General features: G+C 34.3%; 3 protein-coding genes across 3 annotated transcripts in view; all 3 read left to right on the forward strand.

The window, feature by feature from the left end:
- LOC107562727 (V-set domain containing T-cell activation inhibitor 1-like) overlaps positions 1-3,863 on the forward strand; it is a 21,785-nt gene extending 17,922 nt beyond the window's left edge. The window contains exons 2-4 of the mRNA XM_016247426.1: positions 2,197-2,237; positions 2,355-2,675; positions 2,823-3,863. Of these exons, the coding sequence (XP_016102912.1) occupies positions 2,197-2,237; positions 2,355-2,675; positions 2,823-2,935 (475 nt within the window). The 3' untranslated portion in view covers positions 2,936-3,863. The remainder of the gene's footprint in view (positions 1-2,196; positions 2,238-2,354; positions 2,676-2,822) is intronic.
- A 2,450-nt stretch (positions 3,864-6,313) lies between these two features.
- On the forward strand, positions 6,314-8,264 carry LOC107562722 (uncharacterized). Its single transcript, XM_016247422.1, has 5 exons — positions 6,314-6,350; positions 6,426-6,758; positions 6,936-7,052; positions 7,226-7,320; positions 8,160-8,264. The coding sequence occupies exons 1-5, from the start codon at positions 6,326-6,328 to the stop codon at positions 8,262-8,264; spliced, it is 675 nt and encodes a 224-aa protein (XP_016102908.1). The 5' UTR covers positions 6,314-6,325.
- Positions 8,265-14,040: 5,776 nt separating this feature from the next.
- Positions 14,041-16,612, forward strand: LOC107562728 (U6 snRNA-associated Sm-like protein LSm3). Its single transcript, XM_016247427.1, has 4 exons — positions 14,041-14,139; positions 14,300-14,410; positions 15,824-15,919; positions 16,325-16,612. Exons 1-4 carry the CDS (start codon positions 14,119-14,121, stop codon positions 16,403-16,405), a joined length of 309 nt encoding a protein of 102 aa, XP_016102913.1. The 5' UTR covers positions 14,041-14,118; the 3' UTR covers positions 16,406-16,612.
- Positions 16,613-21,480: the final 4,868 nt, after the last annotated feature.

A 21,480-nucleotide genomic window follows, 5' to 3' on the forward strand; every position in this document is an offset into this window, starting at 1 on the left:
ATACAGTGATTCTGTCATAAAACTGCTATGCGTTTTAAAATTAACACGGACTAGTGTAAATGTAGCCTAACAGATGTGTAAACTGAAGACTATTTGAGCTTTATTAAAACTATTTTGCACTGATTTATTGTGTTGGTTACATTTTGTTCCTTTGTGCAGTGGCTCAGGAGATGAGTCTTTGAGTTTGTATAAACATCAACAAGCTGAAAAATAAAACCAAAGTTTTTTTTTTTTAGATAATGTATTCTTGTTAAAATTGATTTCATAAAATTGGTATCGAAAAAAGTATCGTTCAGGAACTGGTATTGAAGTCAAGGTATCGGTATCGATATCGAAAAATTTTGAACGATACCCAGCCCTAGCTACCACAACAGCTTGAAGTTGTCTAATTTGGCACGGTCTCCCTGCTACACTAATAGTAGTAAGGCTTTCCTCTGTGTATACATATCCTTACGAGTACAGTTTTAGCTGTATTGTTTGTGTCCCCTTCAAAAATTGCTCTTGAGAAATTTTATGTTTATTGTCCCCCCCAACTGTTAGACGAAATTTACACCCCTGCCCCAAGGTTACAAGTCTGACTCTCTAACCATTAGGCCACGACTGCCCCCATATCATCAGTTTGTTTTGCTTATATTTACAAAGGGTGCCAATATTTCTGGAGGGCACTGTGTAATATTATCTTCGGCACAAGGATGACTTATGGCTATGAAGTTGTGCACTCAAATGTTTGTCTAAAACAGAAATGTTGTCTTTAGTAGGGGTGGGCAATATGAGCTAAAATTCATATCACAATATTTTACACTGTCCAGGCGATATCGATATTATATTGTGATATGAGAAAAAAAATTACAGGCAAAATATTTTAACCTTATATTATTAGAAAAAGTGAGGGATTGGACATAGACCTGTAAAGTCTTTTTTTTTTATTGTGCCATTGTTTTTCTCAAAAAGTGAATACGTGCAAAATGAGGTAGGCCTGTATGAATTAAATAAAATAAAATATTGTGTGTTTGAGTTGACCAGTGGTTCCCAAACGTTTTCTGCCGGGCCCCCTTTTGTAGAGAAAAATATTTTCAAGGTCCCCCCCACCCCATTTTTTTTTTTTTTTTTTTTTATCAATGTAGAATTTCTATACTTCTGTGTTGACCTGATCGTCACTCTTTTGTGAATTAAAAATAACAAATGGAAAGTCTCTTATGCTCACCAAGGCTACATTTATTTATTAAAAAATACAGTAAACACTGTAATATTGTGAAATATTGTCAATTTAAAGGATCTATTTGAATGTTTTAACATATAGACTACTGTATTCCTGTGATCAAAGCTGAATTTTCAGCATCATTACTCCAGTCTTCAATGTTACATGATCCTTCAGAAATCATTCTAATGTGCTGATTTGCTGCTCAGTAACCATTTCTGATTATTATCAATGTTGTAAACATTTGTGTTATTGTTATTACATAATTATTACGCAAAATTACATAAAATCTCAGGAAACAAATATGTTGTGTTCATTTAGATTTGTTCATAAAATTTAATTATTGTAAACTTACTAGCTAATAAAAACAAATCTTATATTGTAATTGTTCAAAAATGTGTAAGTGTACAATAATTCAATGTTGTATTTAAAAATACAGTTATTTATATTTTAATATTATATTACGTTATATTATTTTATGAACAAATCTAAATTAACACAAAATATTTGTTTCCTGAGATTTTATGTAATTTTGCGTCATAATTATGTAATAATGTCATCGTGCAATGACATCACAATGTCATTTAGCAACTTTTAGCAACAAATCGACCTTCCTTTAGTAACTTCCCCTGAAAATTAGTTGGCAACACTGATTACTAATGCCTGTGTAGTAAGGTGTTGCACACAGAGGACAAAAACGTTCAGCCTCGACTCTTTATTGTTATTTGTGTTCAAATTTGCAAAGCGTACCAAATTGAACAAAGCTATATAAATGAAAATTTGAATTCATGAATATATAACGGTATCCACGGTATAGCAAAATCCATATCATGGAACAACATAAAACTGGTAGTCACTTTTTTATACCGGTATAGCGCCCACCCCTAGTCGTTAGTAATATTCTTAGTTCATGGATTTAGACGAGAAGCATAGGTGGTGCAAGTAGCCTGTGTTTATCAAATACCAGTATTAACTTTGCTTATGCTCATTTTGTGCAGATGCTGGGTCATTTATTTACTTCTACATCTGACAGGCAAAGGTTAGTATTCACAGACCTTAGATATGTGTATCTGTTGATGTATTTTATGTTTGGTTCAGTTTGTTTTGTGCTGTTGCTGTTCGCTTCCTATATTAAAGCTGTTGCTCTTTTCCCCAGTGTCTTTGCAGGACTTTGCAAATAAATTTGATCGTGTTGTTGGAGACTCGGTCACCTTGCCATGCATATATAAACTGCAAAGTACTGATGTATTTTGGCGACACAATGTAAGCAGGAAAGTGGTAAGTATTATAAGTGGAAAGCCCTCACCAGAAAGCCAGGATGAAATATTCAGGAATCGAACAGAAAGTTTCCCTTCAGAGTATCCTGAGGGAAACTACTCAATTGAGCTGAAAGATCTGGAGTTGACTCATGCAGGAATCTACACTTGTTTTTTACAAAAGACAAATGAGAAAAGGAAAATACAGCTTTTTGTCAGAGGTACATGCAATCCTTGTTTAATATAATTTTAAAAGTGCACACCACAGTAATAGCAGGATTTTATACCTATACATTACTGATAAATTTACAGAATTGTTTCTCTCTACATTATAGAGAGAATTTTTTATTTTATTATTTTTCTTACAGAAAAGCCTGAAAAACCAACTCCAAACCAGAGAAACTCAAGCATGGAAACACAGTCACTGAAGATTATGCCCTTCCTAATTGCTGTACTGGGACTCACTCTGCACCTTATCTGAGATTTGCTTCCAGTGCCTGTTACATTTGGTAGCATTTAGTGACAGTGACTAGCTGGGTTTGCTGTTGACAATTGATGCTACAGTTTTTATTCTCAATCTCAGTCTGTTATTTTATTGCTAGTTTAGAAGTTATAAGTTTCATACTCATTACGTTTGGACGACTGGATCGCACACATGCTGTGTCTATGCTATCACCGACTGTGCTGTTGAGTTGAGTTCCGTTGATGTGTTTTGTCTGTATTATTTGGGGTCAAGCACCACAGCTATTTTTCTTCATTAGTGGGTCATTTCGTGTCAAATCAACCAAATAAAAAAAAAATATATTCCCTGGTTCAATTTTTTTTATTTTGCTAATATTTTTTTCTGAAGAAAGACATACAGTGATGAATGGCAAACTATTACTTGTCATGGATGAATATTTATGAGTAATCCACTGTTTTGTAGAGGGGGTCAAAATGACAATTTTCCCCATTTGTGGATGGGGGCATTGAACGTACCTGTCTGAGTTCCATAAATATTCCTTTTCCAAAGTTTGTGTTCCTATAACTCAAGAAGTATTAAAGATATCGCAATATGATATGAAATTCTAGTTCTCAATAAACTTTTTCTTTTCTTATTTTCAAGGCCCTACATCATTCAGTCCCAAAGGTATGGGGATCTGAATTCATTTTCATCTTCATATTGTTGAGTATTACTTGGTTGAATACCAAATGTTGGTCACTTTGCATAGAACTAATACTATATTTAAAGCAGAATGTCTGAAGAATAAGTAATGTTTAAACTAGGAATGCATCTTGTTTCCCTCTGTCAAAACAATTGTATAGAACATACCTGTTGGAGTGCTAAAAATGTATGTTATAGGCATGCACAATTTGGAATTGGAATTTTAACAGACCTACCTACCATTGTCTGGGTAAAAATAAATTTTTTCTGAAGTAATGTTTATCCCCTTGTAATTTGGCTCTGAATCTCAAGTAAAAATTGCCATTTTGACCCTCCTCTACAAAATAGATTAGTCAGTAAATGTTCATCCATGACATTTAATATGTTGACTTTCATCACTATACATGTCTGTCTTTCTTCAGAAAAAATATTAGCAAAATCACAAATTTGAGCCAGGGACCTCTGGTTGAGTTGACACAGAATGCCCCTAGTGTTCTTATTATTCTGAACATTACCTAGGGATGGGGATCACTTTTTCATGTTCAATACCAATATCAGTATCTACCAATGCTTTTGATGTTGTTGACACATGTTCACGGTAGTCATGTACATGTAGAGAAATGTTGAGTATACACAACACCAAAAATGCATTTTTTTTAAATTAATTAATTAATTTATTTTTTTATTTATTGCATAAACTACTTCAGCCAATTGATTCTAGGTAAAACCAAACAAAACAAAAACACTGAAATAAAAAATTGACCACTCAGGTTTCTATTTCAGTGTTTTTTTATTGTGCATTTTAATAAAATGGCTATAACTCTTAAACAAAATTAGATATTTTTACTAAACTTGAAATCACCACCATGACTGTGTCATATCAGTTTCTTCACGTCAATTTTCATCAGTGTTTTTGCCGTTAGTGTTCTTGGCTGCTTCCACTACTTTCATCGTTTTATATTGTATTTGCTGTTACACTTGGTTTGCTGGTTTTGTCTCTGTATCAAGTGCAGTGTTAGGTTTACAATTACAATACGACATAGTTACAATATAGGAACATAATCCATTTATTGCAGAGATAGATATAATGTCAGCGCAGTTTTTGAAACATTACAGCAAAAAGAAAAAAAGCATTTTCTGTACCTGCACTGACTGACACAGACTAATTTACATTATTCATTTGGCACACACAGACCGCACGGAAAGCTTTCAGACGCAATCCCGAATTCAGTTGTATTTCACAGCTTTTTGCATTTCAGTGGTCATATAAACACAAATTTACAGCTACACAACTTTTGGGGGGGTAAAACCCCCCAGAGATTTAAAAACAAGTTATGCAGTGTTTTGTTTACATTTGATTTAATTTCTGTAGTATTTTGTACCTGAATGCTACTGTCAAATATCTATATTATCATACATATAATAAAATTACTCTTATCTTGAAGTATCGTGAAGTAATTCATATCATGAAGTAATTTGGTCAAATTGCCAGTAGTATTATTGAACACCCAAGTCATTTTATTTTAAGAGTATGGATTTTTGTAACAATCTGCTAAACCATTAAAAATAAAGAGATGTATTTAGAAAAAAAAATCAGTGGTGTTCTCAATTCAGATCTGCACAAACTGATATATTTTGACATTAAATGGAAAATTGTAATTGCTACATCCATTTGGAGGGGTTGCAGAAAATTTGACTGGCAGCTGTATAAAGCCAACAAATATGAATTTCAGTCACTAAAACCTTGTTTGTTTTGTGGTGTTGCCTTTCCACCACTTGCATTATTGTCAACATACAATTATTTCACATTCAGTATGGCATTCCATCTGAAATTATATTCATTGAGAAACATTTACTGCAAAAAGTGGGTGTTACAGAATGAAATCATGTTGAAGGAGACAGGAATTTTATAGGATTTATAGTTGACAAGAAAAGTTGTTTTAGAGGTTGAGCATGAAAGATTGCAAAAACTACAACATTATTTTTCTTTGTAATAACGTGTGCCTTCATGTATATTATTAGTAACAGTATGTGTAAGGTACATCATTTTATACACAGTTTAGACATGTTCTTTGGTAGCACCTGCTGGTGGGACCCCAAACTGCAAATGCACAGATTTTCTCACAACCCCTGATTTGAATATGTGGTCAATGATATTGTGATTTTGGCTAAAGTATATACATAACTGCACATTTCTATCAAACCACTCCAATATTTTTCCATTCTACAATGAGCTGGTGTTCTATAGATCATTAAAATATATGCAAAACAGTAGGCTCTTATGCCATCCTTTGTGTGGCTGTTTGTCTTATAGTTGAAATGTAGTGTTCTACATTAGTGAATTTGTAGCTTCCCAAGTGTTTGAGAAAAACCCAAATAGTAGCTACGGATTCATGTTTAGTTCAAACTATTTTCTGCTTATTTTTCCTGTTGTTCAGTCTTTGGTTGTCTTGTTCAAAAAATGTCAATGCATAGTTGTACAAAGGGTATTTTGATCAATTTTAGATATGTCTTTAAAGTACAACTGGCTCCAGCCTGCCCCCATATGATGTTAATTTAACTGGAAAAAGCAATGAATAAATAAAAGTGCTGTGTGAACATGTTCATCTTTGACTTCCCCTCTGGTCTGTGTGGTCGAGTAAAGCTCAGTAGTGTTTCCGCTCACGGTATACGGGATGTTTGAATGAGCACACTCACAGTATAGAAGGTATCCATCTGAATCAGACAATGAAGATCATACAGCTTCAGATCTGTGAGTCTATCACATTAGATTTGATTAAGCTGGGTTATTTATTAAGATTAGTAAATATGTTTCTTTCTCTCATAGATCTGTTGATGTGGTCTCAAGCCTCAGAGAGTCTAACAAACATAGCAGTAACTTTAGGAGCTGATGTGATTATAAGCTGTGATCTTGATATAGAGGAGATTTACTGGTACAGACAGAAACTACTGGATCCTCCAGTGTTCATCTTACGCACTTTTGATAGCACATACGAAGGAGCTGAATATGAAAACAGCAATTTAACACACAAATACTCAGTGAAAACTAACAGCAGTCTGCTCATCAGAAATATCAGCACTGATGAATTAGGAGTTTATTATTGTGTCAAAACTAGTGAACCACTAAAATTCAGCAACGGCACAAAAATCTACATCAGCGGTGAGTTATTTTCTATTTCATATATTTTAAATCTATATGATTGATTTGTGCTCTATGTTAAATATATACTGTGTTAAACATAATTTAAAAATTTGACTTTCATTGTTTTGTTAAAGACTTAACTTGAGTGAAGAATAATTTAATTCATCATTGAATTAAAATCTATCCATTTTACAGATTCAGTTCATGTGAATCAGACAAAATCAAATGATGCTCCACAACAGGGGATACCATGGAGAAACCTGACCATCACATCTGCCCTGTTCAATGTGCTTTTGATCATTGCAGTAATAGGTTTGTCTTTTTTTAATCTATGTTTAGGTGAAGGTCTCTTTGAACGTACTATAGACAAACTCTAAATCTATACAAATGTTCCTGTACTTCTTTAGATTGTTTTTGTTTGTTGTCGTTTTTTAACTGTCACAAGTTGTTATGATACATTAATGCTTCATTTACTGTAATTTCAGGTTTGGGAAAGAGCTACCTTCAGTCAAGAAGATTTAAAAATAGTTCAGAGAACCATCAAAGTACCACAACAGCCCAATACTCAAATGGCTCACAGGTAAGACTATTGAGCTTAATGAGCTTAATTAGCTCTTTTTAAATAATATATTCAAGAGCTAATATTTGAATTATCTGAATTGTGTCGCACTAAAATAACAATAACATGCATGTAGTCTTATGAGGTTTTCTGCAATACTGATTGGTCAGTTGTGACATTCTGTAGTCAAATAATTGTATGTAATAACCACTAAAATATATATTTGACTGTTGTACATTGCACTAGTCAGGGTTATTATAGTAAAATAAAACTTCTACTATAGTAATCTAAAACCTTTATTTTGTTGCTTATTTTGTTAATGTTTGTTAAAATAAACATTAACTGAAATAAATTATACATAAACTTAAACTTATTTTATTTCAGCTAGTTGCCAAGAAAATATTTCTCATTTTCCTTTAACTTGATGTACTATATAGACATACTACTACTACTACTACTACTAATAATAATAATAATAATGATGACAAATACTAAAAGATACAATGCATTAACTAACATTAAAATTAAAATGAATAATACAAAAATAAAAACTAATTCAAACAATTAATAAAAGCTACAATATCTTGATACTAAAATAACCCTGTCGCTATTTTCATGTCTCTCATATGATTTGGTGCCCTCTTTGTCAGATAATCATAAGTAATTTGTCAAATCGTCCATTTATTCATTTATTTGGTAAGATGTTCTGTGATTGTTGCAAAATAAACCCATTCAGAATGATACAAGACCCCTCTGCTACATGTCCGGTTCAGATCACCCTGTGAGCGTTTATTTTCTGGTCATTACTGGCTGACTGTACACTATTCCCTACATTCATTGCTAATATCTTAATCTTTTAGTATGCTGAAGTTGATTTTAACATGCACCCCAACCCCAGTGAAAACAGGCCTTGCCAGGAGCAGAGCATCTACTCTCTTCTACAGCCAATAACAATTAAGAAGTAATATAAATTATAAACATAATTGAAATATAAAAACATATATTGAAGTTTATTCAACATTTCTGTACTTCCATTTGTGGAATTTTATAGTTTGAATTTATTGTAGCACATTATTGTAAAATGTTTAAAATAGCTAAATAAATAAGTGAATGTGTCTAAGCGTTTGACTGCTGTTGTTTAATATTCATATCAAGTTGCAGAGCATTGAACAGAAAGATGAATTGAGATCAGATTTGAAACAAAGTTGAGCTAAATCTGTCGACAAGAATACTGGACTTAAAAGCTTCATATACAAATATTTGGTGCAGGGGAAACTTGCATTTGTATGAATCCAGATAGTTCAAGGATCAATTCTGTGGTGATTTGTCACATTACTTGAACTTTTAAAGTTCCACATGAAAAGTATAATTAATATTCCTACTGATTTTTCTGACTTTGGCACAGAAGGCAGTGGTCACAAGAGTTGTTTCTCAGTAATTGTAAAGTGTAATGGTTCAAGTTTAAAAACATTTTTTTGACTTGTGGTTTAACGAAGGTTGTACTGTGCTCTCATTACAAGAGTATTTTGTATGTGTTTTGTTTGTTACCGTGTATATGTTTGCTGCTATGTGAATTGTTATAAGCAGAAATGCATTTTGGTAGATGTAATGCTCTTGTCTGTTATGAAATGCTCTTGTTTTGAATGGAGATCTTGCTTTTACAGCTCTTGCTTCAAACTAGCAGTGAGTTGCATGTAAACCACAGGGTAATGAGGTTTCTTGGAGCTGAAGCAGCGTCTCAACAAGTTTCATGAAACATCATGCAATGAATAATCCTTAATCTTGTACAATACAACACATCAGCTAGCAGTTACGAAGATACAAATTCCTTCCTTGCATTGTTTTTCACAATTCAGCTGATTTCATTAAGGTTTTCTGCTTTCAGCTAATGTTTTGTGTTTCATAAAGATTTCACGTACAGCTGGAAATCACAGGAACAGCTTTTAATGTATGTACTAAAGAGATTTTTTGATGCTCTTATTAATAGTTTTGAGTATTTTTGTATGTGTAAAAAAAAGTCCAACTTCTGCACAGCTCTTCTTTGTGGTTAACAAACAGTGTGGGTTTTTGCAAATGAACTCTTCCACAGTTTGGTCACTTGACTGACAGCTCTCTCAATAAGTGCATTTCAAGTAGACCAGGGTAGATGTGATGTTCACTTTTATGCATATGAAAGCAAAGCTGCAAGGCATAGACATACAGTCATTTTAATGGCATGCACTGTAAAGGTCCTAGATCACATGCAATATATAAAAAAACATTTGTTTACTGAAAGTTTTTTTGTAAAAATGTTTCGCCAGCTAAACAATTGGCTTGTTATCCAACAGTACAGTGCTCTAGACTGCATGTGGCTGCGCTCACCCCTATGGGGTAGGTTTTTGTTTTTGTCTTGTTTTTTGGACTTCAATAAAGCTTATCTAACTCTGCATTTGAGTCTTTGCCTCTGCTCTGCCCACAACAACACTTGACACCGGACATCATAAACACCTGCATGCATCAAGTGGTTTAAACTAACCAAACATTACAGGAAACAATTTAGACAAATGTATTTGAAATACACCTGAGTTTCACACTTTCTGTTCTGTTCTACTCTAAAAATCTCCTCAAACCAAACAAATATTTCAGGAGGAAACAAGAAACTGTTAGCATGTCCTGTTAGCTCCTGCTGGTATATGTGGTAAATCATTCGACTCCAAAGAGAAAGAAAAAATAATGAATAAAACTACACAAAATAAAAGCAATAGAATCCAGACTAATTTAAATACGCTTTGAGGAAAAATGCAAATGACTGACTGCCAAGAGCGTAATTAAATATTAGCCTAGTTGAATATCAAATTAGTGTTATCTTGGGTCACATTGCTGTTTAGTATGAAATATGGCATTAATACTTTTAATTTCTGAAGATTATACATGTCAATGGTTGGGTTTTGAACAAATATAGACATGTGGTTGGAGCAAACCTCCCTTAACTTCCTCTTGTGGGAATCACCCCTTTAGCTTGAAAGTTCTGGGGTAAAGTTTCATCTCTATAGTTGTGTGAAAGAAACGAGACTGAATCATGCTGAAGTGTTTTAACATCCTGCAGTCCATGCTGCTGCTTCTCGGAGTACTTCATGAATATATACAATAGTATAATTAATTAATAATAAATAATAAATCAATACATTTATGATGGTTTATGACAATTCTAATGCAGATTGCTTTGTGTGTGTGTGTTGTACTTCAGATCTGCTCGTACAGTGTGGAGCAGCAGAGACTGTATCAGATTAGCTAACAGATCTGGGTCAAAATGTGTCCATAAACTGTAGTTTTAATGTAAATTGGTTATTATTGAAACCAGCAGAGTCTCCAGTTCTGATATTACGCACTTTCTCATCTACAGATCCTTTACTACAATAATGGATTTAGACATAAATATTCAGTTCAAGATAAACATGATATGTTAATAAATATTACATTCTTTATTTAGAAAAAAGTTAAAAATCCCATAATGGTTGCCGTTGCACAGTGCTGAATAAAAGATCCAGAATCATACAGTGGTGAAGTTCATTGAGACGAATCACACACATTGTCAGACTTTTACCCTCATCTGCTCTGTTGAATGGTCTACTGATCATAGTGAGGTACTTGATAGAACTGCAGTTGTTGCTCCTTCAATTGGAAAGACTTAAAACTGAATTCAAAGAAGTATCTAAGGAGTATGTTCTTGGAAGCAAGAGAACCAGAGACCGCTTGAAACCTTTTCAAAATACAAATCTACAGCAGCATCAACTTATGGATCGTGAACAACTTCAAGACTTAAGCCTATAGTGCAGGTAAAAAAAATGTTAAAGCATAATTAATATAACAATATGCTGTGATGGTTCCCGTTGTTTGAATTTGGGGCGATTTGTGATTTGTAGCTCCGCCTACGACTCACCTCAACACCTGCCACTGTGGTTCTCCTTTAAAGGAGATACTAGCAGAAACAAAGGAGTCTTGGACTTGGGATATTGGGTTGTGTTTGGTTTGATTTGTATTGTTTTGAGCACTTTTACATTGCTACAACAGCACATTGCACCAACAGCCAGGCACCCCGCTTTACACACTGATGATGCTGACGTTTTCAGAAATATGATCTTTTCTGTTGTGTTTTGTTCTATTATAGTGATTTACTTTTGAGCTTAATAAAGCCTTTTCCTATTGAGCCTTATGCTTTCGTGTGTTCCTCCTTTTGTTGGTTCCCTTCAAGCCAGGGTTTGTAACAATGCCAATACAAACTGTCTCTTTCTTCTACAGAACACAAAAGACGATATTTTTGAAGAATGTTTCAACTACTTTTGTACATAAAATGAAAGACAATTCATTGTCCAAAACATCATTGGAACCCATTAAAGGGATACTCTACCCCAAAATGAAAATTTTGTCTTTAATCACTTACCCCCATGTCGTTTCAAACTCGTAAAAGCTTTGTTCGTCTTCGGAACACAATTTAAGATATTTTGGATGAAAACCGGGAGGCTTGTGACTGTCCCATTGACTGCCAAGTAAATTACACTGTCGAGGTCCAGAAAAGTATGAAAGACATCGTCAGAATAGTTCATCTGCCATCAGTGGTTCAACCGTAACGTTATGAAGCGACGAGAATACTTTTTGTACTCGAAGAAAACAAAAATAACGAATTTATTCAACTATTTGTCTCCTTTGTGTCTCTCCACATCACCAAAGCGCCATTTTGGAGAATATCCGCTGAACGCAAGCAGCGTACGCTATTCTGCGTCAACCGTGACACAAGGATACATTTTCTACGTGTATTTACGCTTTCATTTGAACGAAAACAGCGCATCCGTGCAGCACGGCTGACACAGAATAGCGTACGCTGCTTGCGTTCAGCGCATATTCTCCAAAATGGCGCTACAGTGATGCGTTACTTATGATAGGTTAACTTACTTTCCAGCACTAAAAACAAACAAAAAAACTCAAAATTACTATGAAAACAGGATAGTGTCAAATGTCCTTTTTAAAAATGTTTATTCATTTCAAATCAGGGGAACTAACAAATCACAGACATTATGGCTAACTTTCTTCAGTTAGCCTACAACAACATAATTTCGTCTCTGGTTAAGATACATCTGTACTGCTTTGCTCACCTGGGGGTATTCCAAAAAGCAGGTTATTGTGACCGGGTATGTTTGAGGATAAGCGAGAGGATAACCTCAGCTTTCGGTTCCAAAATCGGAGGTTACTTTCAGGGTATGTAAGTAACCATAGTAACTTGCTCTGTGAAGATAACCTGCTCCGGAGCAGCTTATGTTCCAGGGTTAGTTCACTTCAGCGCACGTGTGATCTACTGACGAGCCTTCAGTGGGCGTGACAGATAGCGCAAAACATTATATAATATTACAATATGTAATATAGCCTATTTTATATATATATATATATATACACACACACACAGTGGGTACGGAAAGTATTCAGACCCCCTTAAATTTTTCACTCTGTTATATTGCAGGTAATGTTTAATTGATTATATTATATATATTCATTTATTACATTTTATATGATCATCTCACACATGGATCTGCATTTTCTATAATGTCTAAATTCTAAATCAAAATACATATCTGATATGACTTAATATATAATTAGCATCAAACAAATTCATATTCTCAAGGATTAAAGATTAAACGGGGAAAAAAAATAAAATGATTGCACAACCATCAGTTGGGTGGCGATATGCACTAAGCACGTAAACGACCATTGAACAAAAGAAGAATTCGTAGCTCTGTTGAGAAAGTCTTGAGTCTTAACCAGGAACATACTCTGAGTTGAATGAACTTACTCCCAGATGCATTTTTGGGAACCACATACCTTGGAGTAAGCAAGGTTTGGGGTTAATCAACCGAAAGTTCAGGGTTTAGCTGACGGTAAATTAACCGTGTTTTCTGGAATATAGCTACCCCTGAGGCTAACACCTCTTAAAGTAACTTTACCTCATGTAAAGTGTTTAGAGATGCTTGTGTACTCCCAGATGCATTTTTGGGAACCACATACCTTGGAGTAAGCAAGGTTTGGGGTTAATCAACCGAAAGTTCAGGGTTTAGCTGACGGTAAATTAACCGTGTTTTCTGGAATATAGCTACCCCTGAGGCTAACACCTCTTAAAGTAACTTTACCTCATGTAAAGTGTTTAGAGATGCTTGTGAAAAAAAATGCTCCACTGGTCTTGCTCGCGTTACAGGCAGTGAACCACAAAGTCTCACCTTTGCCTGTGTAACCTAGGTTTTCTGTATGACGTTATTGCAAATCATATTCTTACAGGTTTCTTAATCTCAGTAGGTGTTAAATTGTTAAAATTGTTTTATGCATGAAGAAAAATAAGTTTCATGTTTAACCTATTTATCGTTCTTGTGTTGTATTGGATCTTTGTATGGAACATACTCACATTTGTTAGAACTTTTTAATATGTTTTCTCTTTCTAATAAATGAGCAAACTAAATCGGAGGTGCAGTGTAAATTATTACAAGCTCCTTTGCAATTAGACGTGAAGACGTTTGTGATAGTGGACAAGGATGTATGAAGACGTTTAAGAATATGTTTTTATAGCCTAAAGATTGATTTTCACTTGTGTGTCAGTTACACCGTCCTTAGAATATATAGATGTAAAATATTACACTTTTGGTCTACAAATTTGAACGCCTCTCAGTTGCGCATTCAGTTTTCTGGGTCGTCACGCGCCCTCTGGAGGAACTCTGTGGTCTAACTAACAGGAAACAGTTACATTTCCCGCCCGATGGTTTGTGGGAGACCAACGAAAAGCATTCCGGGTAGCTTTGAAAGATGGCGGACGACGCTGAGCAGGTATGCTATTTTGTTTTTATGTAAACGTAAGTGTATGTTTTTATTAGTTTGATAATCGCGGAGCTGAATCATAGATGTTGTTTTCATGTATGTCGAGGCAGTTAATAACCAGCGGCTCTCAGACGAATGTTTATATGGCTAACGTTAATGTAATTTGCAGCAACAAACCAGCAACACAGTGGAAGAGCCTCTGGATCTGATCCGGCTGAGTCTGGATGAGAGGATCTATGTGAAGATGAGGAACGACAGAGAGCTGCGCGGCAGACTGCACGTGAGAAACACCAACTCTCCTCCATCCAGCAGCCTGAGTGTTTACTGATGGCCAGCTTTCCTTACTTCTATTACCAGTTTACAACTACAGTCCAGAACAACACACTGTGAAGCGAATTTCAATTTATTCTAATGACGTTTTAATAGTTAATGTAGTAGATAATAAAGGCTTAAAGTTATACAATAGTAGTTTATAATAATATGAATTGTTTTTAAATTTATTTGATATTTTCTGGTTTCATTTTAGGTACGTTTAAGTATACGTTTCAGTTGTTGTATTGTTTTTTATTTATTGTTTTTATAAATTTTTGCCCTTTTAAAAATATCTATCATTAATATTAATTATCATTATTATTGCAGTTTTAATTGTATTTATTTTAATACTTCAAGATAAACTAAATCTCTCTCTATCTATATCTGAATATATATATATATATATGTATATTAGTGTTGGGCGATATGCTCAATTTTCATATCGTCCTATCGTCATCCTGTGAGATCGCCGATACAGGATATTATCATGCTATTTATTTACCTAGTTTCATTGCCGGAAAGTGAACCAACTCCAGTGTAAGGCTAAAAGCAGCCTAATGTTTTTAATATGACTGAATTTGTATTTAACATGAAAAAATATATATTAGAAACATCGTAAGATACTAATTATAATGCTTACATTTCGTCAGTTATTCAAAAAGCAGCTACAGAAAACCAGCAAAGAACATAACATTAGCCTACCAAAGAACAACATCACAAGCTCAGTCTATGCGCTTTAAAAACACTCCCATTAAAATCAGTGAATCTACACTGTATGATGAATAAATCTCTTATACTTTCATACATCGCACGTACTTCTGCACTTTGTTGTTTATGATGAGAGAATTCGCCAGTCAGAATTCAGTCAGCGCGCGCTGAACATCGGAACTCTGCTGTTTCAGCGGTGAGTCATCTGAACACCTCTGATTGGCCAATGCATTCATAAGCTCAGCATAATTGTGTGCGATTGGTTAACACGCAATACTGTAAACACGGACAAAGAAATACAATGGAACAAATAAGCCCTAATATTAATTAGAGAGTATTAGTAGCCTGATAATAATAATAATAATAATCATCTTGCTATCGTCAAAGGCATCAGCCACAGGTGATATCTCTGACTATCGTCGATACACGATACGTCTATCGGCACAATTATTTATATATATATATATATATATATATTACATTACACATTTCAGTGTAGGTTTATTTTATTTCAAGAAACAAATTTTTTTTCAATTGTTTTAGTCAGCAAGATGTAGACAACAAGCTACCAATCTTTAATTTTAAATTATATAGATACTTTAGCATTATTATTTAGAATCAAACTTCCTACATAAACGTGCACACACACAATTTATTTATTTTTCCGCATTAGGCCTATGACCAGCACTTAAACATGATCCTCGGAGATGTTGAAGAGACAGTGACGACTGTGGAAATCGATGAGGAGACGTATGAGGAGATTTATAAGGTAACTGCTGCTGCATTCCACATTTTTCTTCATGTTTGTGTTCTTCTTAGTCATACAGTTCAATGTCAGTGATAAATCCTAAGTGGCTTTGCATGATTTTGTTGTAAAAAATTACCCATCTTTATCTGTGTTGAGATGGTATATAATAAACATTCTATTGGTGACAAATATAAAGCAATCTAACAGCAGCAACGAAACAACTAAAATAAATAAATAAAAATCTATAAGAATAAATATAATCTAGATGTAGGATTGGGGCACTCCTAATCAAAGAAAAATGTTTATTTTTTTCCCATCACTTTTTTTTTTTCTAAGTTAATGACACTTAATTCTATTTTTCTAAATTATATTTTATTTTAAGCCATCAAGTGTTGTGTTCAAATGCGTGTCACGTTTGTTTTGCAGTCGACGAAACGGAACATCCCCATGCTGTTTGTTCGAGGGGATGGAGTTGTGTTAGTGGCTCCTCCGCTGAGGGTCGGATAACTTCCTTGAGTTGTACACAGCTTATCTACACAATTATGCTTTGGACTCTGAATTCTTCAAGTGGGTGGACGACGTTTTTGTTTTTGGAAGCACGGAGCTGTAAATCTGTTTATTTTGCAAGTTGGTTGTTTTACGTTTTGGAAACCCGTATTGGCACTTCATTTGCGCAATGTGTTTTTGACTGTCATTAAAATTCCTGAAGTTCAATCTTTTTTTCCAAATGGCTGCTGGTTTCACTAATATAATAAAACCTTTGATTTGTCATGCAGAAACTGTTCTACAAAACATCTAATATTATATACAATAAGTGCATCATTAACTCAACATTTGAGACATTAGAACAGATTTTTATTTTATTTTTTTGTATGAATGATATTCTGATTGAGGTTATAAAGGGAAATTATCATAGGAGTAGTTCTATTTTGTAAAATGCATGTATTTTTTTATAGTATGTAAATATAAAGTTTCGAATCATTAAGTTTTTTAAATGTTTTTGAAAAGTCTCTTACCAAGGTTGGATTTATTTGATCAAAAATACAATAAGAACCGTAATATTGTGAAATATTATGAGTCGTTACATCCTAATATGCTGATTTGGTCCTTAATTTTCAATTATTATTAGTGCTCAAATATGTATAATCGTTCTTATTATTATGAATTCTAAACATAGTTTTTGCAGCATATATAGATTATTTTGTTTTAGGATGAATAGAAAGTTCAGTGAAACGTTATCTGAAATAGAAATCTTTAGTAGCATTATAAATATTTTTACTGTCACTTTTGATCAGTTTAATGCATCCTTGCTGAAAAGTATTAATCCAAACTTTTGAATGGTAGTGCATCATATCCACAAAATATTAAACGGCACAACTGCTTTCAACACTGATAATAATGTTTCCTGAGCAGCAAATATTAGATATGATTAGCGAATATTAGCATTTTACAATGATTTCTGAAGGATCATGTGACACTGACTGGAGTGATGCCACAGGAACAAATGACATATTAAAATACATTATAATAGAAAACAGTTATTTAAATGATAATAATACTGTGTTGCTTCTTGATACTATATTGTAAGAGACCTGTATAATGTAATGAGATCTCTTGGGATCTCCGTGACGTCGCAGTGACCAGCGTTCTAAAGATTTACGCGGCTTTTCGTTTTCGTAAGGGACACTTTTTATAATCTGACAAACACACATTAACCAAAATAGCCCCCATACTGAAATAGACCAGTTTCTGAATTCTATATTACAACAATTTAGAGCCATACCGTGGTTGATTTGAACACTTAAGGATGATACTTGAACTTTAGTTACTAATAAACTGATTCCTGAAGAGTCGTGCAGCAGCTGTGAGCAGTTTGTTTTTGATTATCAACTAGCCAGTAGAAGGCAGTATATGAATGGTTTATAACTGAAGAGCATACTAAAGGTATAAAGAGTCTGTGGCTGATCATTTCCCCAGTGTGAATGTAAACTTTTGATTTATGAACTCATTTTTTGCTTATGTCATGTTGTTCAGCTCAGTTACCCGTAGTTTGATCAGACGATCCTGCTAGAGGTGGTATAATATTGTATAACATTTTTAAGGGTCTCTCTTTAGTTTATTCATGTATTCTTCTTTTTTTTTTATTATAAATGTATATGTCTGTGTGGCACTTTTATCATTACATAAATGAAAACTCATTTAGGCTGTAGTTACACTTGTCAGAATAAGATTAATTTTTTATTTTATTATATTTTAAAGATGCATCATAACCCAAACATCACCCAAAATGAAAAATCAGTCACTATTTTCTCCACTCTCAAGTCAATAAAACTTTTTATTTAGGGATTAATTTATTGATTGATTGGAAAATACCAGAAAAAAATCATTCAATTTAATCCCCCCCCCCCAATAGTACAATCACTATTATTTTTCACTGTCATGTCAAGCAGGGGCCAAAAGGGACTTTTTCTAATAGGCCTCAAGCCTATTTATTTTATTTTACCACCTGGTAGCACCATTTTGTCAGCTTTGGTCAAAGGAGCAAATACTCTACTTTAAATCTGACACTGCAAAAAAATAGTGCATCAAAATTAATGCTGTTGTTGCTAATCACATGCCCAAAACATTAGTAATAATAATAAATCTGCTTAGCATTTAATTAAATATTTAGAGTTCATTCATATAGGTTTCTTATTAATTGTGCCATACTCCGGTCTGACCAGTAGATGGAGCCAATGCTACATTCAACCCGACGATATTTTGTTCCGGTGGGGGGCGCTGTTGTTCCGTGTGACTCCGCATGGAAGCGTTTTATCTCGTGTAATAATGTTCCCCCCAATTAACATCAAATTCACATTTCAGTTACCATTTCAGTGATGTATTAAACGGTCTCGTGGGTCAAAACTAAAAGTGCAACTCCAAAAATAGAGCCGTTGTTTGGAGAAGAACACCAAAATAACACTTTCCCATGAAATGGGTCTTTCCCATTAGCCAGACAGTGACGCAGAGTTCTCAATGAAGAAGGCCTAACTTTTCCCACAGCCTAAAATAACCTCCTGGAGGTGGTTGATAACCAAATATAGCTAGTTTTGGGACCGGCCCAAAGGGGAGCACTGTTCTGAACAGCTGACAAATGTAACAAAATCTGGCTGCAACTCAGAATAGTGTTAATATTGTAACATCAGGCTGGTGGCCATGTGCAAAAATGATACATAAGATCCTGGATGATGAAAAGGAGAAATCTTTGAACCATGGAATGTTATATATTACCGACACAGTGTTATTTGTCCATTAAAACATATGACGTGCTAATCTACGAGTTTATTTGAGCTTTCCTGTGGAGGGCCTGAGGAATGCCAAGTTGCTCCACCAAATACTGGATCAAATGTTCTGTTCAAATATTTGTATAAAGATATAACCATGGCCTCTAGATGGTTTAAATATTTTTCTAACTTCTACCAAATGCATCTTCAATTTATTTTGCTGGAACATGCACTGGAAACACAGGATAATTTTTTGAGGATACATTTTTCAAATTGAATTTGTGGTGCATTTTTGCTCTTAGACAATTCACTCTCTTTGGCCACCTTCATTTGATCCTGTAAGTTAACTCAGATTTCTGCGTGAAAGGAAGACTGAAGGTTTGCATTCCTCTTTATTAGTGTGTTATTTAATATTGCAAACAAGTTCCTGGGCTTCGCACTGCTTACATAAACACTGGAGCAGTTCCCTGCTCATTCAGTCAGCTGAACCTGAAACAATTCAACAAGAATGGCCTCCAGGTGAAATGCTTATAAATGACAAAATTCATTACATATGAGTCATAAAGACTGTGTGCATATTATTGTCTGTATACTGTCTAAGTGAACGTTGCTGCTGCAGAAGATCAGTCGACACCATTTGTGGCATAATGTAGATTACCACAAACAATAATTGCTCATACCTTGTTTCGTAAAAGTAATCTTAAAGGGCAGTGCATACCAAGAATGATAACAGTAACTACATTGATCAAGTTTTAAAGTAATAGTTTATTAAAACATATAAATGAGCTGAAGATGTACTCACCCTCAGGCCACCCAAAGATTAGATGAGTTTGTCTCTTCATCAGATTTGGAGAAATTTAGCATTACATTATCTGCAGTGAATGGGTGCCGTCAGAGTCTCCAAACAGATGATAAAAACATCACAATAATCCACAAGTAATCCAACTCCAGTCTGTCAGTTAGCATCTTGCGAAGTGAAAAGCTGTGTGTTTGTAAGAAACAAATACATTATTGAGACGTTTTTAACTTAAAATGAATCCTCTATCCATAATATTGCTTTTCCATGGAAAAAGTCATCTCGTCTGAATCAGGAGAGAAATTATGCACCGATCAAACACTGTTTAGAAGCCAAACCAGTTCAAAAACGAATATGTGGGTGAATTTTGATGTGAGAGACAACAGGGGATGAACTTTTTCACTGGAGGAAGCGATATTATGGATTACGCATATTTTGGCCAGAAGCAATAGTATGAAGTAAAAAAAAATAAAAGTCTTAACGATGGATTTGTTTCTCACAAACATGCATCTTTTCACTTCACAAGATGTTAACTGATGGACTGGAGTGGTGTGGATTATTGTGATGTTTTTATCAGCCGTTTGGACTCTCATTCTGACGGCACCCATTCACTGCAGAGAATTAATTGTTGAGCAACTGATGTAATGCTACATGTTTTTCGTTAATCTTTCTAATTCTACAAGGAAGTCCATACCATTACTACAATGATAACAATACAGGGGAACGATATCAATGGATTTTTTTTTTTTTTTTTCAGCTGATGAATGATACAAAATAAATAAATATGGACATGCCAATCAGAATCCACCAGACTTTGAAAAGCTTGAGCATTTAAAGTGGGAGACGACAAAGTGCAATACATAATAATCAGAACATTATTGTCTATTGGTGAGGAATCTATGAAGGTGAATTGGACCAATTATTGAAGGATAAAGCTTATCATTTTATAAAAGCAATTTGAATTGATTTATTATGTAGGCTATTATTTGAGCAGTAACGCTGTATCATAGCAATCATGGGTAAAATCGGATATTATTTTACACAAAAAAGAAAGTGATTTTCATAGTAAAATCATGTTAACACTCATATTTGGTTATGTTTTGTAGCCATATAATAAAAGAGTGAGTATTTAACACATTTACAAATGGGCTCCATTCACTTCCATTAAGTGCCTCACTGTAACCCAAAGAAATAAAACAAAGAAATTAAGTGACCATTGCTCAACATTAGAAGTGTTGCTGATTGACTTTAACTCTTTGAACCTGCAATCGTTCTACATACCTTTCTCTTGAGAACTTTGAATCCACATCACCTTTCAGGATCGCTTTTTCCTACAATCTAATGTGACAAGCATGTCTCGAGCTGTTGAGAATGGCTTACGGCCGTGAGGGACGTTACAGCAAAGACCTGAGGCTCTAATCTTAGATCGGCTGAAGTGTCCAGCAATCCTCCTAAGCTGGAAATAGCAGCGCTAAACATAGACACATGGACTGTAAGATGTTATACTAATGTGCAAAGAAAGA

Source organism: Sinocyclocheilus grahami, unplaced genomic scaffold (assembly GCF_001515645.1).
Source record: "Sinocyclocheilus grahami isolate Dianchi unplaced genomic scaffold, SAMN03320097.WGS_v1.1 scaffold835.1, whole genome shotgun sequence".
Taxonomy (NCBI): Eukaryota; Metazoa; Chordata; class Actinopteri; order Cypriniformes; family Cyprinidae; genus Sinocyclocheilus; species Sinocyclocheilus grahami.